This window comes from Nannospalax galili, unplaced genomic scaffold, assembly GCF_000622305.1.
Source record: "Nannospalax galili isolate Female #2095 unplaced genomic scaffold, S.galili_v1.0 scaffold543, whole genome shotgun sequence".
Lineage (NCBI taxonomy): Eukaryota > Metazoa > Chordata > Mammalia > Rodentia > Spalacidae > Nannospalax > Nannospalax galili.
In genome coordinates, this window is record NW_008352270.1 from 2294133 (window position 1) to 2314205 (window position 20073).

The window sequence follows — 20073 nt, forward strand, 5'->3', positions numbered from 1 at the left end:
TTTTGGTCTTTTAAAGACAGGATCCCCCTGTAGCCCCAGCTGCCCTGGAAGTCACTATGTAGACCAGGATGGCCTTGAACTCAGAGCTCCACCTGCCTCTGCCTCTGGGATTAAAGGCATGTGCCACCATGCCCAGCTTCAGCTATTCTCTTTAAGTAAACATAATTAGACATGTTTTGAACATGGTTTGCTCCAAAGCTCTGCCTCGTTAACAGGTGATGTGCTCCCCTAAGGAGTACTTTTGTAAACTAGTGCTTAATTTCCAAACTAGTTTTTTTTCCAATATTTTTGTTGTGTTTCTGTAAAGCTCTTTTTCTTTTTATTCTTATGTGTATAAGTGTGTTGCCTGTATGTGTGTAAGTGCACCCATGTAGTGCAATGCCTGTGGAGGTCAGAAGAGGGTGTTGGATCCCCTGGAACTGGGGTTACAGATATTTGTGGGTGCTGGGAATCCAACCCAGATCCCCTGCAAGAGTAGCCCGTGCTGTTAACCACTGAGCCATCTCTTCAGCTCCTCTGTACAGCTTTTAAAAAGTTTTTTCATTTTTAATTATTTGTGTGCGTGTGCTTATACAGGCACCCATGGAGGCTCAAGGTGAGGGTTACCCATGGAGCTAGAGTTAACAGAGCCATTCAGCTCTTTGTAAAGCTTTTTTTAACTGTTGTCTGTTACCAGTCTACGGACAAAAGAACCTGAATGGTGTAAGATGCTGAGACATTTCCCTCCCTTTGGCTCTCAGACTATTGAGACAGTGGTCCCCAAGAAATTGGAATTTCCCCAGGTGTCTCATTGGGAAAAGGAAAGGCCCAGCTGCCAGCCTGAGGAAGAGTCTGTCTGCTGGAAAGAGATTGCAATTCACAGTTCTGACATCTTGTCAGACCACCTTGCAGGAGAGATGGGAGATGGGTGGCAATGTCTAGCCTCTCAGGGCCACCGGGGCCCTCTGGTGACATGTTGATGTCAGTGCTGCTAGTTCTCAGACTTTCAGACAGATCAGAATTTACAGACCCTTGCCCTGCCTCCAAGTTCTCACATATGGGCTGGGCCTGGAACCACACGGCCTCCATCTTGCAGATGGCAGATGATGGGGTTTTTTAGCCTTCATAATCCCGCTAGCCTGCCCTTCATCACGAATCCACATACATGATATGGATTCCATTTCTCTGGAGAATACAAGCTGTTTTCATTAGCTTGCTTTTTGTTCATTTGTGTCCCTTGAATTTTGTTTTATAATCTAAGCTCAATTCTTTATATTTTGGCCTTTCTTTTTCTTTTTCTTTTCTTTTTTTTTTTTTTGTCTTTTTGAGACAGGGTCTCCCTGTAGCCCCAGCTGTCCTGAATTCACTATGGAGACCAGGCTGGCCTTGAACTCACAGAGATCCACGTACCTCTGCCTCCCAAGTGCTGGGACTACAGGCGTGTGCAACCACGCCTGGCTTTATTTTTCTTTTTTTAAAAAATATATTTTATTTATTATTTTTATTTTCTGAGTGTTATTTTTATGTGTATGAGTGTTTGCCTGCATGTATGTGAGTGCACCTGTGTCGTGCAATGCCTCGGAGGTCAGAAGAGGGCGTTGGATTCCCCTGGAACTGGAGAACCCGGGTCCTCTGCAAGAGCAATCAGTCAGTTCTCTCACCAGGGGCTGAGCCATCTCTCCAGCCCCTGGTCTTTATTTTTCATGTATCATTTTTTCAAATCTCTTGAGACTTCCTTGACCATGTCAAAGACTAAGGCAACTGGAAGCTGTGGAACTCTGGTGCTGAAGAAAGTTTATTAGCAGGTAGGCTTTGCTTTAGGGGACTAAGGAAGAAGCCAACTGATAGGCTGCCTGTGGGGAGTCTCCGGCAACCAGAATGCAAGATTCCTTTCTTGGATCATTTCATTTATTTGGGGCCCTCTAACTTTGCCTGCAGAGTAGCTGCTTCCTTGTCTGGCTTCTTGCTGAGGAGCTAACTCTTCTATAAACAGACTTTCAAGTAACCCCGTTGCTCACTAGTCCACATTTCACTACTACAGACCTATGCTATCCCTGAGTGTTTGTATTCAGAGCCTCTCCAGTTGTCTCCCCATCTTCCTTGGCTAGTTCCCCCTTGGTTTGTGTGTGTGTGTGTGTGTGTGTGTGTGTGTGTGTGTGTGTGTGATAATGACAATTAGAAGCAGATACAATTACTGTATAATCCTACCTGATTCCATATATAAACATTGTTAAAAAGATCAGAGGGTTTGAGGACTGCCAGCTTCAGCAACAAGAGGCCAAAGCTTAAGACAAGTTTCCCTTTCTCTTCCCTTCTCCTTTTTTCTTGTCTTTCTCATGTCCTCTCCCCTCTCTATAACTCCCTCTCTTCCCTTCCCTCCCTTCTCCCCTCCCCTCCCCATCTCCTGTGTGTGCTGCTGATCAAACCCAAGGCCTGGTTCCTGCTAGGCAAACGCTCTACCACAGCTTCACCCTTCAACAGATAACAAGTGTTCTCAAGGCTGGATCTCAATTTCCTGACCAACTTACCCTGAAAAGAATTTATAACATATGATTTGTTTAGGATTAAGTCTGTCTGTATGGATAATTAAATTAAAAGTGGTTCTGTTACCATTAATTTAGTCACTAAAAATGCCAAGTTGTTTTCTTGGAATGTGGAGGTTATTTCATTTTTAAAAAGCATTTCTTTCAAATCTGCTTCTCTCTTCTGGCAATGAATTAAGAGGTCTAGGATTCGATGAAATTGTGCCTAATTTCTGGTCCCAATCTGGAATATAAAACAAATTAGTGATTTGTTTTAAGATTTCTCTCTCTTGAATTTTAGCACACTACCTTTTTAGTAATTGTACACAGTAACTAAAGAAAATATGGGGATGGTGAGAGGATTCTGGTGTAAAGGTTCTTGCAGACAAGCCTGACAACCTGAATTTGATCTCCTGGCCCCACAAAGTGGAAGGTGAGAACTGATTCCCATAGGTTGTCCTCTGACCTCTGCAGGTGCACACAAGTACACACAATAAATAAAATTTAAAATGTAATTTAAAAATTTTAAATATGGAAGATGGGGGACGAGTCAAAAGTTCTTTAGTTTTTAGTTCAGAGACAGATGACACCAAAATGTAAATAAAGTGAAGTCAATCATGTAATTTTCATTTTGATGTCTGAATTTTTGAGTCACTTTCTCAGCCCTACATTATCAACGGGCCACTTTGTGTCATCTTTGTACCTGGAATGGTTGCCATCCCTAAATTCATAGCTGCTGGAGAGCCTTCCCGTCATGGCTTCTCTATCATTTAAGGGAAGGGTCCAAGGAAGGCGTGGATTGAACACACGATCTTTGCTCAGCGAAGCAAAGCTTGGGACACTTCAATGATAGCATTATAACGAAAGTTTACTGTGCTGTTAGAAGGTTTACATATATTAACCCCAGAGATCACAGTAACTCAGAAATATACCTACATCATCACATCCCAAAGACACGAATTTATTTGCCCAAGTGTACACAGCTGATAGGAGATGGAGCCTGCGTTTGATCAGGATCCAGAGTCTAGTCTTTCCATGCTTTGTTCAGTTCCACCATCCTTAGCCATTTAAAAAATGAACATTTATTTCCTTAACCCTTTTTTTTTTCTGTTAGCATACAAAGAAATGGATTTCATTGTGACATCTAGATATTAGGAATGAAAATATCTCATTAATCTAGGGAGTATATACCTGGAAATGCTGGAAGTTGGCTGGGCAGCCCAGGCTGGCCTCAAATTTATGATCTTGTTTGCCTCTGCTTCCCTAATGCCACCACAGCTGGCTAGAAATTATGTTTTTATTCCCATGTGATCCTGTCTGGAGTCAGTACTGTCTGACTCCTCAAGGTTTATTACAGAGTGAAAGAACAATTATGGCCTTGAGAATTGATGCTGTATCCCAGTGAAATACATTCAAGTACTTTACAAGTATGAGAAGTGTTCAGCAACTCACAGTGATTCTTGCTGTGGGATTTACTATGATAGAGCTGAGTCACACACATTTAACCATGTGACCACAACAAATGTCATGAGTGAATGTCACTGAGTTACAAATATGCTCTGTAGGTTGGAGATCTAGGGACAGAATTGTATAAAGCAAACTTTTATATATATTCTTTATAAAATATTTTTATTTTTTATGTGTATGAGTGTATTGTCTGCATGTATGTAAGCATTCTGTGTTATGCAGTGTCCACAAAGGTCAGAAGAGGGTGTCAGATCCCCTGGAACTGGAGTTACAGATGGTTGTTAGCTGCCATGTGGGTGCTGGGAACCCAACCCAGGTCCTCTGCAAGAGCAGTTGGTGCTCTTAACCTCTGAGGCATCTCTCCAGCCCTATATTATATATTCCTAACATTTAACAAAAAGCAGTTATCCATGTGGGTTTGTGGCAGTGCCTCCTTTGGAAGTCATTATTGAAAAATAAGTGAAGAAATGAGGCCAGGCATGGTGGTACACGCCTTTAGTCCCAGCACTCTGGAAGCAGAGGCAGGTGGATCTCTGTGAGATCAAGGCCAGCCTATAGTGAGTTCAGTGAGTTCGAGGCCAGCAAGGGCAAGGGCTACAATGGTGACATCATAATGCTCCAACGTGACATCACAATGCTCCAATGTGCCAACACTATCACATGTGCCATCAAAATGCTCCATGGTGCCATCACAATGTTACAATATGACTTCACAAAATTCCAGTGTGACCTCACAATGCTCCAATCTGGCTCCAATCTGCCTATACTATGGCACCATGTGCCATTATATTGCTCGAGTGTTCCATCACAATGTTACAGTGGGACTTCAAATTGTCTAATGTACCATCACCATATTCCAATATAACACCAAAATGCTCTGATTTCCAGTACTATTGCCACATGTTCCATTATATTGCTACACTTTTTCATCACATTGTTAGAATATGACTTCACAATGTTCCATTGTGACATCACAATGCTCAAATGTGATATCACAATGCTCCAATGAGCCAACACTCTTGCCCGATGAACCAATATATTGATCCAATGTGCCATCACAATGCTACAATATGACTTCTCATTGTTCCATTGTAACATCATAATGCTCAAATGTGCCAACTCTATGGACACATGTGCCATTATATTGCTCCAATGTGCCATCACAAGGCTCATATATGACTTCTCAGTGTTCCATTGTGACATCACAATGCTCCAATGTGATATCATAATGCTCCAATGAGCCAACACTCTCTCCCCAAGTGCCAAAATATTGGTCCAATGTGTGATGACAATGCTACTATATGACTTCTCAATGTTCTATTGTGACATCACAATGCTCCAATGTGCCAGCACTATCGCCCCATGTGCCATTATATTGCTCCAATGTGCCATCACAAGGCTCATATGTGATTTCTCAGTGTTCCATTGTGACATCACAGTGCTGCAATGTGATATCATAATGCTCCAATGAGCATCACCGTGCACAGTGTGCCATCGCATTCACCCAATGTGTCATCACAGTGCTCAGTGTGCCCTCACAATGCACCAATACGTCATAACTCAAAGTACCATCACAATACCCTTGTGTGCAATCAAAATGCTGCAATTTGTCAACACAATGCTCCAATGAGACATTACAGTTTACAGTGTGCCATCACAGTGTCCCAGTGTGTCATGACAGTTCTCAGATTGCCACCACAGTGCTCAGTGTGCACTGACAATGCCCCGATTTTCATGGGAGGGATTCTGGTGATTTCTGCGTGATTATGAGTAATTTTCAACATTTCCCCTTTTTTCTTTTTTCCGTTTTCATGTGTGTATGGTGGGCATGTGTGTGTATGTGTACATGTTTTGATCATATGTGGGTACACATGCATGTGTGTGCATGCACCACCTGAGTGTAGAGGCCCAAGGTTGCAATCAAGAACCAACTTTAATACCTTTTCCACCTTACACATTGAGGCAGGGTCTCAATCAAAACCAGAACTCACCGGTATGGCTAGTCTCCCTAGCCAGCTTACTTTGGGCTGGAATTACAGGAAGACCGCCATGTTCACCTGACATTACATGGGGTCTGGGGATCTCAGCTCTGATTCTCACACTGGACCCACAAGTATTTAACCACTGAGCATGTCACAGCCCCCAAGCTGTCCTTTTCTATTGTCAATATTTTCCAAATGTTCCAATAAATGTGTATATTAAACTATGAAAGAGGTGAGGTGAGTGGCTATAACTGAAAATACAGTGTTGGTTGAGATTTAAGAGCATCTGGATCCAATCAGGGTGAATAGTGTATAGTCACAGTTGATGATGCTGATGAACTGCTTCATAATAATAGTGTTGCAGGGTTGGGGATGTAGTTCAGTGGTAGACAGCTTGCCTGACATACACAAGGCCCCTCATCTCGTTTTTTGGCTTAAATTCTTGCTTTGGGCTCTTCCAAGGCCTTGGGGGAACCAAAGGTTTCCCTTCAATATCTCTTATAGATCTACAATTCTCGGCCTTGTGTGCCCCTTTTCTGCATCTAGCGCAGATTTTAGTTGTAAGATTATTTGGGGCTGCACTCTTGCAGTCTTTTTTAAAATGTCCCATTTTGCCACATTGATAACAAGGTCCTTTGCCTCTTCCTTGAGGAGCATTTTTGGCAATATGCATTATAGCTGCCGCCAGCCCTGCATTAGATAATGGGCCCCCTAACTCTCTACATACCCTTAACCAATCTTGTAATCCTTTACCCTTTCGAGGGACAATGGCATTACGGCATTCTTGTGTTGCTTGTTCAAAAACTAATTGCTCAATAAGAGGCATTGCAGATTCTGAATCTCCAAAAATTCTGTTTGCTGCCTCGGTCATCCTGGCCACAAAATCTGAAAATGATTCCTGTGGGCCCTGTATAATTTTGGTTAGCTGGGTTGCTCCTTCTCCCTTTTTAGTTAAAGCTTTCCATGCTCTAATTGCCGTCATGGAAACCTGTTGATAGGCTCCCCAGGCATAAGTATTTTGTTCATTTGCATATCTTCCTTGTCCTGTTAACATTTCATATGTCCATTGTTGTTGTTCAGGGGTTAAGGAGGCTGCATTGATTCGGGCTTGCTCTTGTGCAGCCTCATACCATAGCGCCTTCCACTCTAAAAATTGGCCCATGCTATTAAGCATAGCCTTTGCAATAGTTTGCCAGTCAGTAGGCATCATAGAATCTCTTGCCAGTCTGTCTAGCTGTGCTAAAGTAAAATTTGCATTCACTCCATATTTTCTTACTGCTTCAGCCAATTCTTTTATTTGATTATAGTCTATAGGTGCATAGATCCGTCCCATGCCTTCTTGCCCTTCTATGGGTGCTTCAAAGACTGGGAAGGCCATGCCTAACTTTCTCCTCACAGTTTTTGAAAGGAGTGAGCAAGATGGCTGCATTGAATAAGGTGGGGGGGCAGTAGCAGCCCCTTGCCCCAGAACATAGGGCACTGGGTTCTTATATTCCAGTGGCCTGTATCTATTTTCTTCATAATTTGCTGCTTGTTCTTCTAATTCTATCTCTTCTTCTGGGCTTAAACTGCTCTCTTCTAACTGCAGAGCAGCAAGTTCCCTTGTGGGGTATAAATACCCCTTTGGTAAATTTCTTCCCTGTCTAAAACCTGTTACTTGGTTTCTTGCTCCGTCCTTTTCGACAGTGCTCTCTCCCCTGCCTTCCTCTGGCTTACCAGGAGGTCCATTTTCACTTTGGGCCCTATTTTCTTTTGCACGTGCTCCCATCCTTTCACTTCATTCGGTTTCTGATAGGCTGTCCTGGAGATCCTCTAGAACCATTTGCCCTTCCTCCATAACTTCCTGACAGTAACCCACGTGGAGGCATAGGGTAAGAAGCAGAATTACAAAGGCTCCTATTGGAGGGGTCTTCGGGCGGCGCCAGCGATGTTGATTCCCGGGTTTCAGCACCAGCTGTCCCCAACCGCTTTCCGTCTCGCCGGCAAGAACGACGCGGGAGGACAAGTCAGGATCCTTCTGCAGCAGTTTATTTCATAAGCCTCTTACATAGCATACTAAGGATGAAGACCGAAGACGCCGAGAAGTGGGAGAGCTGTTGCTTATATATGCCCTAAAGGTCCCATTTATGACGTATAAGAAGCGGATTGGTTGCTGGAGATCACGCCACGGGAGGAGGCGAGGGAGAGCAGGCTCTTGTGCACGCCCCTTATGGGTGCAGCAGGATGTTTACTATTAAGAAGGTCCGGATACCGGCGCCATCTTGTAATGGCGGCGGAGGCTGTGGCTCTCCACACAGAACTGCAAGAGAAAAAATTCAGTGTTTGTCTAATTAGGTAAAAACAGTAATTGTAATACGCCTTCTTAAAGAAAGATTGTGTCAGGGTCAGAGAGATGGCTCAGTGGTTAAAAGCACTAGTTGCTCTTGCAGAGGACCTGAGTTTAGTTCCCAGTGCCCATATGGAAGCTAACAATCACCTATTACTCCAGTTACAGGGGGATCCAACTCCCCCTTCTGGCCTCCGTGGGTATTACATGCATGTGCACTTACATGCAGGCAAAGCACACCTACACATAAAATAAAACTAGATAAATTTTTTAAAAATTTAAAGACGCCAGGCATGGTGGCACATGCCTTTAATCCCAGCATTTGGGAGGCAGAGGCAGGTGAATCTCTGTGAGTTCAAGGCCAGCCTGATCCACATAGTAAGTTCCAGGCTACCTGGGGCGGAAGGGAGGGAGGGAGGGAGGGAGGGTCGACAGAAAAGGAATGGTTCTGCTCGAAGTTTAGAAAAAGCCAGACATGGTGGGGCTTCTCTGTAATCTCAGCATTTGAGAGGCTGAGGCAGGAAGATAACAGGTATGAACCCAACCTGGGCTACATAGTGAGTCTCTGTCTCAAAACAACAACAAAACAAAAAGCAAAAGTAAGACTAAGAATCTGACTGAGCTTATGAGGTACTGAGTGGGAAGAGATGCTGGGTAGGTAGAGGAGTTCTCTATGGTAGATGGGCCTGGAAAAACATTAGAATATCCACTCACTCTGTGATGGCTTGAATGAGGAATGTCACCCGTATGCCCATATTTGAATACTTGGTCAGTTGACAGCACTGTTTGGGGAGGTTCAGGAGTTGCGACCTTGCTGGAGGAAGTACGTCATTGGGGGTGGGCTTAGAGAGTTCATAGCCTGCCCCAATTGCAGTTTCTCTCTGCTCTGTGCCCTTTTGAAGATGTAAGCTCTCAGCTTTCTGCTCCAGCTGCCTCCTGCCATGCCTTCTCTGCTATGATGAATTCTTACCACCCTGGAACCATAAGCCCAGTAAACTCTTCCCTCTAAGTTGCCTTGGTCATGGAGTTTTACCATAGCAACAGCAATGTAATGAGGACACACTCCTAGTTCTTGTTCTTACACGATGGTTAACAGTTACTTGGCTTGTAAGGAGCTGCCTTAAGCAGTGGTTGGGAATAGTCTTCCTATGAAGTGTGTCTTCTCCCTCTGTCCATCAGAACATTAACTGGTGAACACATTAGTTTCCTGTAGCTTTGGGTGCCACATGACCCAGTTCAATCACTTCTGTCTGAGCCACTGATGGGTCTGACTTCTGAATCTGGTGACAGCCCTTGAAACATCCTGCTAGGCTGCCAGCCTGTCCCTGCCTTTGCCATGAGTGTTTCTTAGGAATGAGAATGTTAGGCTGGGGATGTAGATCAGCAGTAGAACCCTTGCTAGCGTGCACAGGCCCTGTGTTCAGTCCCCAGCACTGCAAAAACCAAAAGAATGAAGGTATTCGCCCTTTTAAAAATTTCCTTAAATTTATTTTTATTTCATGTGTATAAGTGCTATGCCTGTATGCATGTAAGTGCACCTGTGTCATGCATTGCCTGTGGAGGACAGAAGAGAGTATCAGATCCCCTGGAACTGGACTTATGGACAGTTACTAGCTGCCATGTGGGTGCTGGAATTTGAACCCATGTCTTCTGTAACAGCAGGCAGTGCTCTTAACCACGGAGCCATCTCTCCAGCCCTGTATTCTCCCCTTTCAAATAATGCATCAGTGTCTGTCGGAAGGCAAGACCTTCACTCAAAGGAAGGATTCTAATACCAGAACATTGAATTGGTGGAGGAATGTATCTGGGGAGGGCAAGCTATTAGACATCTCTGGTTACACTGAGGTCCCAATAACTAAGGTGCTTGCTTAGGCAGCACAGGAACAATTGGAATAATGCAGTGAATAGCATGGCCCCTCCCACAAAGATGACATACAAATTCATGATTCATTTCAGTTTTTCAGAATTCTTTTTTTGTTTTGGAGGGCGGGGAGAGGAAAGAACTTAATTGGTTTACAGGTTACAGTTCATCACCTAGGGAAGCCAAGGTAGGAATTCAAGGTAGAAACTTGAAGCAGAAACTAAGGAGGAACTCTGCTTACTGGCTTGCTCTCCCTGGCTTGCTGAGCTACCTTATTTAATAGGCCAGGCCCACCTGCCTGGGGAGGCACTGCCCATAGTGGGATTTTTTAATTATGAGTGTTTTATCTGCGTGTATGTAAGTACACCCATGCATGTGATGCCCATGAAGGCCAAAAGAGAGTGTCAAATCCCCTGGAACTGCAGTTATAGAGAGTTGTTAGCTACCATGTGGGTGCTGGGAACCAAACCTAGGTCCGCTACAAGAGCAGCCAGCCAGTGCTCTCCAGCACTGAGTCAGCTCTCCAGCCCCCTTTTCAGGATTCTTTTCTCCATCTTGGAATAAGATTGGGTGTAAACAATAAATGTCATTGTTTTAAAAATTCTCCCCAACAAGACAGAAAACAAAAGATAAATTATTTGGGACTGATTCTAAGAGCAACACCTCCAGGCCTTTCTTCTTCTTGTCTAGATGCTTAATAAATGTATAAACTGACATGCACATCTGAAGGCTAATCTTGGGTAGACACAAGTCTTGTCAGAACCAAATGACCTTTAAGGGAGCCAGTCTTCGGTGAGAACACTGATATTTAGACATCAGTCTGTCTGGCAGGATACGATGACCAGATAAGGGGAGGGAAAGCACCTCAGAGGGCGTCTCTGTGCAGTTGGGCCATGTCTACTCTGCCTGTCGATTCCTCTCATATGTGTTCTAGTAGAGGACTTAGCTCTAACAGGAGTTTATTAAAGCAGGTGTGGTATTGCTCACCTTTATTTAGTCCCAGCACTTGGCAGAGGCAGGGGCAGGCAGATCATTATGAGGTTCAGGCTAGCCTGGTTTACATAACGAATTCCAGGCCAGCCAGGGCTATTTAGTGAGACCCTGCCTAAATTTTTTTTTTCTTTTCATTTTAAATAGTTTATTAAATGAAGTATGGTGACTCCGGAGGCTGAAGTGGAAGAATACTTGAGCTCAGCTTGAATTTGAGACCAGGAAACTGAGACCTTGTTTCAAAGATTTTAAATGCAGAACTTACTCTAAGCAAATACTTGCATTAGTATTAAGAGGCTTAACTGGGACTCAGTAACTGTGGCTAAAAGTTTTTTGTTTTTTTTTTTTGTTTGTTTTTTTTTTGGTCTTTTTTGAGAAAGCGTTGCCCTTTAACCCCAGCTTGGCTAGAACTTAATATGTAGACCAGAATGGCTTTGATCTCACAGAGATCTGCCTGCCTCTGCCCCCTGAGTTCTGGGATCAAAGGTACGCACCACCACACCCAGCTGTGAATTCAGTTTTAAGTCCAACATTTATACTGTGTGGCCTTAGTCAAGGCATGTCTCTTGGGTCAGTGAGATGGCTCGGGGGTAAAGCCTGACAACCCACAATTCCCAGGTCCCACATAATGGAAGGAGAGAACTGACTCCCAAAAATTGTTCTCTGACCTCCACACATGCATTGGGCATGACAAGACAGGACATAATATACATACACAATTAATAAATCTGTAAAAAAAAAAAAAAAAAAAGACATATCACTTCTGCATGCTGTATTCTGACTGGATTGGAATGACCTCAGAGCTATTTTCAAGTTTTATAATTTAAATATAGGTTGTATGTTGTCTAAATACAGGTGGCACATCAACCCCCACCTCTGCATAAGGATAATTGGAGGTTGGCTATATCAAAGTCAACTAAGAGAAGGGAAATTGTCATATACATAGATAATGACCTCAAATGATAGTGATCATACTGAGTGTTCACTGTGTCTCAGAATTTTACATCAGTTCTTTTATTTAGCAGAAAGGCTACCAATACTCAGAGAAGGAATGAAAATCGCCCTAAATATTTGAATATTTCATAAGTTCCTCAGATCACTGCTGTTACTTACTATAGTTTCTTGCCTCCTAGAACCAGAAAATAAGATCAAAGTGTGCAAAGTGTGGTGTTTCTGTTTTTTTGTTTTGTTTTATTTATTTATTTTGTGTGTGTGTGTGTGTGTGTGTGTGTGCACACGCAGGGACTGGATCCCCTCTGGAACTAGAGTTATAGTCAGTTGTGAGCCTCCCAGCCTGAGTGTTGGGAACTAAATTCACCTGCAAGAGCAGTATATGCTCTTAACCTCTGAGCCGTCTCTTCAGCCCCATGTCTGTGGTTTTTATTTTTTGCTTTTATTTTTGTGAAAGCATACCTAGAAATCATGTAGATCAAATTTATAATCACCTCTTTACTGAGAATGAAATTGAATCTCAGTAAGTTATTTGACCATTCTGAAGTTCTAAACATGTAAAGATTTCTTAACTTCATTCAATACTTAATAAAATTCTGTTTATTTCTGGTTGTGAAACTAATATATGTTCCTTTGAGAAGAATCTGTAAAATAGGGAAAAGATTAAAAAGTAAAATATGAAATACTAATAATATCATTTGTGAAAAAATGAAAACAAAGCCCTATGTTGTTGGGGTTAGAGATGTGGTTCAAGGATGGGTCTCATGCTGCATGTGTATGAGACTTTGGGTTCCATTCCAGCACCAAAAGAACTCCCACAAAACCCAAACCAAGGAAGCCCCAACATTTTTTAATAGTTTGTCCTATTTCCTTCCACCCCTTTTCTATCCATTAAGTAATACTTGTTATTTACATGCATTGTACAGCCCCCCCCCCGCTCATCATTTAGGTTTGGTGACATTCTTGGTGACTGAGATTCAGAAACATGTCCCACCTGGGAGCCCTCTTCATACTGTCATCGAAGTGGACCCTTGCCAGTTGCCCTGGGTAATAGCCTTGGATGTCCTTTCCTCAGTGATTGAACACACTAGTTGAGAAAGAAGGCGAGAAAGAACCAGTCATTATTATTGGTTCTTTATAGATACAGACCAGCTGTTATATGATAGGAAATGTATCTAGACTTGGTCCCCTGTTTTGGGCAACTAAAACCAGTGGACTTTCCAGACGATGTCTTTTGTTACCCATAACAAGCATCTTAAAAAGTATATTTTTATTAATTCTTTGAGAATTTCATACACTGTATTTTGATCATATTCTCCCTGTAACTCCTCCCATCTTCACCCTCACCTCCTTACCACCCCCCAACTTGGTGTCCTCTTTTTTAAATAATCCGTTTATTCCTATTTGTGCTTCTGGGTGTGGGGCCATCACTGGAGCAAGGTCAACCTACCAGAACCACACCCTTAAAGAAAACTGACTTCTCTCTCCCCCAGAAGCCACTGATTTTCCATAGCCCCTCAACTAGGGCTGGGAGCTCAGGCTCCCCTTTCCCTCCATACAAGAATGTTGACTGGCTTGATCTTCTGTAGGTCTTGTGCAGGCAACCACAGCTACTATGAGTTCATGAGTCGCAGCTACCCTGCTATGTCCAAAAGACACTGTTTTCTTCTGATCTTCCCAGATCTCTGGCTTTTACAGTCTTTCTGCCCCCTCTTCCTCAATGGTCTCTGAGCCTTTGGAGGATGGCAATATATATGTCCCAGTTTTGGCTGGCTGAGTACTCCACTGACACTACATAACAAGCATCTTGTGGCTGGTCTCCCCCTACAACCTCCAGTATCTATAATAAAATGTTATTTATTTCCAGGATTCATAAGGAAATGTTTAACATGTCAGGTATTAGGTTCAAAATAGTAGGGAAAGAAAAAGGGGTGGGGAAAAGGGAAGAAAGGAAGGAAAGAAGGAAGGAAGGAAGGAAGGAAGGAAGGAAGGAAGGAAGGAAGGAAGGAGAAATATCTAAAGTCAATGGAACAAATGTTAATAGTTGTTGAAACATAGGAATAAATAAATGGGGATCTCTTTTTTTATTTTCATTTTATGTGTACAAGTGTATTGCCTGCATGTATGTATGTGAGTGCACCCGTGTCGTGCAATGCTGTGGAGGTCAGAAGAGGGCTTCGGATTCCCCTGGAACTGGAGTTAAGGTGGTTCATAGCTGCCATGTGGGTGCTGGGAATCAAACCCGGGTTCTCTGCAAGACCAGTCAATGCTCTTAACCACTGAGCCATCTCTCCAGTCTTGGGGATCCCTATTTTAACTTTTGAAATGTTTACATCTTATTTAACTGTATTAACTAATTATATAGAAGCTGAAATAAAGCAGGACTGTAGTGTCAAAGAATGAAGTACTTGTAAGCCTGGGAGGTGGACTTTAGCTTTGCCTAGGAAAGCTGGATTGTAAGGAAGAACAGGGTCTCTCTGTACCCTAGGCTGGCTTTGAGCTCATCATCATCCTGCCTCAGCTCCTGAGTACTGGGATTACCAGTGTACACCACCATCTTGGCTGTTGTTTTGAATCATAAATGTGAGCTAACAGGGTGGGGATTGGGAAGGAATACGTCTGGGGTGTGAGCATGAGATGTGCTTGTATAAATGGAAGTCAGTAGTGCTATCAACGGCATATTGAGTGCTTCCCACGTATTGAATCCTTGGCTCCCTTGGTGCTGCTGGGAAGTTGTGGAAACTTTAGATGAGTCTTTAGGCACCTATATATCATTGGTAGTCCTGAGGCGAGAGAACAGAGTGGAGAGTGAAGGGGAAAAAAACTTACAGAAAGGCTGTAATATGAACACATCAAAGAAACCTATTGACAGAGATTGAAGGAAGAGCTGATGGGACACCAAAGAGAGGTGTCCAGGTTTGCGTGGGCAGTGGGGATGGGGAAGAGCCTCCAGGGGAGGGGAATTACAGAAGCCAAGACAAAGTCAAAATTGAGTTCAGAGTAGAGTGTGTGTGACTGTGTTATTTTTTTTGTTACCATAACAAATAACTGAGATAAATCAACTCAAAAAGAAAGGCTATTTTGCCTCATGGGTTCAGTCCATGGCTAATTAATTGGCCCTGCTGCTGTAGCTGTACAATATGTCATGATAGGAGAGTGTAGTGAAGCAAGATGTTCATAGCACCACTGTCAGGTGGACAGGCCTTCAACATACCAGCCTCTGGAGGCCATTTAAGATCTGAGTGATTGCAGGGGTCAGAGTGTGCCTGGCTGGGTAGTGTGAATCAAGGCAAGGGTTGGGCAGGGCAGGATCTGTCTATGTAAACAGGATCTCAGGGAGCTCTAGTTTTCTGAATAACCAGAGGCTGTCTGGGCCTGCCCAGCGGCTGGGATAAAGTGAGTGAGCCCGAGTTACAGCAGTGGGATTAAGTCATAAGAGAAGAGAGAAGCTGGCAGAGAAATGGGGAACAAATGACCTGGGAGGCAGAGATGGTGCTTTCTTAGGCAAGTGTCCAGTTTCTGAGCACCGCCTTGGAAGGACTCCCCTAGGGCCAAGCTACAGTTCAGGAGGAGCCATGGGGCCCAGCACACAGTGGTTCTCATGGTTCTCCCCTCCCTGTGCTCCCCTCCCCCTTCCCCCTCCTGTCCCTTCCCTCCCCCTTTCTCATCACCTCTTTTTCTCCTCTCTCCCCTTCTCTCTCCCTCCCCTCCTTCCCCTTCCTCAACCCTCCTCCTGCCTCACCTCTTTTCTCCTCTCCTCTCTCCCTCTCCCTCCCCTCCCTTTTCCTTTCCTCCCCTCCTCCCTCTTTGCCAGCACTGAGTGTTGAACCCAGGGCCTTGGTGCCTTATGCACGCTAAGCAGGTGTTCTGTCACTGAGCCACATCCACAATCCCTTTTTTAAAAAAATATTTTATTATTTTTATTTTATGTGTATGAGTGTATTGCCTGCATGTATATGAGTGCACCCATGTCGTGCAATGCCTCAAGGTCAGAAGAGGGCTTCAGATTCCCCTGGAACTGGAGTTAAGGATGGTTCGTAGCTGCCATGTGGGTGCTGGAAATCAAACCCTAGTCCTCTGCAAGAGCAGTCAGTGCTCTTAACCACTAAGCCATCTCTCCAGCCTCCACAATCCCTCCTCTGCAAGAGCAGTCAGTGCTCTTAACCACTAAGCCATCTCTCCAGCCTCCACAATCCCTTTTTATTTTTATTTTGAGACAGAGTCTCTCTGAGTTGCCCAGACTGGCCTCAAACCCATGATCCTCCTGCTTCAGCACCCCGAGTGTTAGGATTATGGGGTTTTCTCTACCATGCCCAGCTCCCTCTGACTCTTTGTTGAGTTTTCCAAGTTCTCACATATGACCTTCACTTGGAACACTAAGTTTCTGATTCAGAGATTAAAGTAGTGGGTTTGTTGGGGTTTTTTTTAAAAAAAAATTTTTTTTCCTGTTTAAGGGGAAATGCCTAGCCTAGCCAGGAGCTGTGCATTAAGCACTCAGGTTTTCCTCTGAGTTAGGCACTAGGCAAAGGATGCATGACTATGAATGCCCCACACAGCCTTTCTGACACGCCTAAGGTTCCAGGAGCAGGGCTCTGCTCACAGGATTACAGTCTTGGCTTTCAAGATATCTAAGTCCACCAGAGAAAGCATTCTCTTCCTCCTCTAGTGGGAATGAGTGATCTGGCTGTGTCTGGTTCCTCCGTGCATTATTTACAAATCCCTGACAGCTTGACTCCCTGAAGAGATGCATCCTGTCCCCTGGGAGAGTGACTGTAACTGGAGCAGGATCTGGACTCAGCCACAGACAGTGTTCAGTATATGTGGGTGAGGCCAGGGTGTTCGTCTGTCCACCCTGAACCACTGCTGGAGGTAACCATGTCACTGTCACTGTTCCTTTCTGAGTCACACCTTTGCTGGGCCTCCTGCCTTAAAGAGATGATCACATTTGATTCTCAGGCACCTTGCAGGGTAAATCTAAAGAGCTTCCTGGTTTAGTAGTAGGCAAAAGAGGCTCAGAGAGGTTAAGAAGACTTCTTAAATACTGTCCAGCTAGTAAATACCAGAGCTGTGACTCAAACCCAGTCTTTAAATTCCACATCATATTCAGAGTATGGCTTTTTTTTTTTTTTTTCCTGAAGAGCTCGACACTATTTCTGTTTGGACTCTGTGATTTTCCCACTTATGGGCAGACAGCAAGTAAACATAATGTACTAAAAGGACAGGAAAAGCTGTTTTTGATTTGGTCAAAAGCGCAGTTATAAGTTTTGATGTGTCTGCAGTGTGCTCAGCATGGGGATATGCTGATGGAAGTATTGTCTTCTCCCCAAAGTTCATCACCCGGTACAGAAAACCATACTCAGGCAATGCCCTCATCACAATATGCTGAGTGCTGTAACATGTTGGAAAACTGAAGCTTCGGGGTAAGGATGTGAAGTAATGCATGCGGAAGATGGGATTCAAGGCAGGCCTGGGAGACTGCCAGTTCATACTCTCACTGCCTGGGCTCTACTGGCTTCCATGGTATCAAGGAATGTAGCAGGGGGCGGAGCTGGGAATGAGAGCTATTATCTTCATTAATGATGGATGGTGAAAAAGGAAGTGAGACAGTTGAGGCTGGTGACTAAAATGTCCCTTCTGTGTTAGATGTTGATGTCTTTCTGGGCAGGATGAGACCCTACAGTGGTGTCTAGATCTTTCAGAAACTGTTCCAATTGATTTTGTTTGTTTTTGGTGGTGGGGACCGAACATGATTTTTTCCCCCCTAAATTTTCTCCTAAACTTAGAGCTGGAGAGATGGTTCAGTGGTTAAGAGAGCTTTAAAAAAAAAAAAAAACAAAAAACCTTTCTCTAAACTCAAAGAAGCTTCACTAAAGTTTCTGCTCAGTGATTCTAATTCTACAGGGGCCTGCCTTTCTCAGCCCCAGGAGGCTTTAAAGCCAGAATGTTACCTGGGTGGAATCATTGGGCGATACTCTACAAATTCTCTTAATCGGATGGCAGTCATGATAGATGGGAGTCTGAAAAACAAGTCACAAAGTAAAATTTCATATTGACAGTTTCCTCACACTTCCTGGCGTTAGCTATTGCTACGCATGTGTTGAAAGCTTGGTCTTATTGTAAGGTGGTGAGCTTAGTGGAAGGAAGGTGTCTCTCAATTGGCTAGTTCCTCCAATGGACCGGGCCTGATGCAGAGTGTGGACTACGAAGGGGCTGCTTGCTGGGAGCTGTCTTGTGGATGGAAGCCGGGAGCCCCGGGTAGCATGGGTAGTGTGGGGGAACGTTCAGCCAACAGCAGCTCAAAGACAGAATGGACTGACTCTTGTGGACCTGGGGTGAGATCGCTGGCCCCTGAGGTGTGAGCGAATGCTAGTGGGGACTGTGGTAGTCGTGGTGGGGCCTGATATGGCGGGCTCTGAGCCGGGCGCTGAGGCATGGAGCTAGGCACTGGGTTCTCATTCCTGTGTAAGTTAACAAATGCACATAAAATATATTATATGGTTTGTCTGATAGTGCAGGAGAGCCAGAGGGAATTCGGGCCACAGAAGGTTTGGACAGTGGAGGTGTGTCTTTGAAGGGGCAAACCAGTCTCTCCCTCTCTCTCTCCCTCTTCTTTTATCCTCCCCTTCCTGGCTACTATGAAATGAACACATTTCTACCACACACTCTGCCATGATGTCCTGTGTTGTCACAACAGGTAAAGCAACAGCACCCAATGGCCACAGGTGGAAACCTCTAGAACAAAGGCAGGATTAAAACTAGGAAATTAAGGGGACAAGGAAAGGAAAAAAAGCCCGGCATTTCAGAACCTGACTGGGAGTCAGAAACTTCAACAAAACCGATAAAATTTTCCTACTGAGGTAGTGATTGTTCAACATGGTAGGAGTCACTAGCATCCTTTAAGGAAGAAAATAAAAGAAGACAAGAAGCAGAAAGAAATGGAAGTATAAGCCGATAGATACAGATGTGCTTTCCCTTGGAAACTAGGCACCATGTTAGAATGATAGTTGGACAGACTCCTTTCTGACATATATATAATTTTTATTATATGTGTATGAGTGTATTGCCTGCATATATGTAAGTGCACCCATGTCATACAATGCCCTCAGAGCTCAGACGAGGGTGTCCGATCTCCTGGAACTGGAGTTAGGAACGGTTGTTAGCCACCATGTGAGTGCTAGAAATCAAACCCAGGTCCTCTGCAAGAACAGCCAGTACTCTTAACCGCTGAGCCATCTCTCCAGCCCTGACTTACATTTTTTAGCCCTCAAACCTCCACCTCCTGAGTGCTGATATTACAGGCCTATACCACCCTGTCCAGTTTTTGAGGTTCTGGGGATGAAGTATGCTAGGGAAGCATTCTGCCATCTGAGCCCTTCCTTTCTGATTTCTTTGCTTCACTAGTGTATAAGCCTTCAAGACAACTACATTTCCCAGAATCTCCCCTGTGGTGGTTTGAATGAGAATGTCCCCCATAGGCTCCAGTGTTTGGATATTTTGTCTCCAGATGATGGTGCTGTTTTGGGAGGTTTTAGAAGGTGTGGCTATCCTGGAGGAAGCACGTCACTGGGGGTGGGCTTAGAGAATTCTTAAGCCTTGCAGGATCTCCAGTTGCCCTCTTGCTTCCTCTGCCTGCGTGATGATGTGAGAGCTTCACTTCTGCTGCTCCTGCTCCAGCCACCTCCAGCCACCTCCCTGCCATGACAGACTGTAATTCCCCTGGAACCGTAAGCTCAAATAAACCCTTCCTTCTATAAATTGCTTGGGTCAGTGTTTCTATCACAGCAACAGAAAAGTGACTAATCCCCCAACTATAAATTTGAATATAATTAGTCAGACATGCTTTCGTGAGATTAGGAAAAAGAAAACAAGGCAAAGGCAATTGACTGTGTTGATCTCATTTGGCCAGCAAGGTTGTGAAGATACAGTGGTTTTCTGCCGCTCCAGCGTCCAATTTCTGGCCTTGGAGTTGTTGAGATACATTAGCTGTGAAGGGGG

At 44.1% G+C, this 20073-nt stretch overlaps 1 protein-coding gene across 1 annotated transcript; it reads right to left on the minus strand.

The window, feature by feature from the left end:
* Nucleotides 1-2650: 2650 nt before the first annotated feature.
* On the minus strand, nt 2651-18082 carry CUNH1orf100 (chromosome unknown C1orf100 homolog). The gene is given in 4 exon segments (XM_008849188.1): nt 2651-2745; nt 6704-6822; nt 13073-13165; nt 18027-18082. Coding segments are annotated over 4 exon segments (363 nt in total).
* Between the last annotated feature and the right edge of the window lie 1991 nt (nt 18083-20073).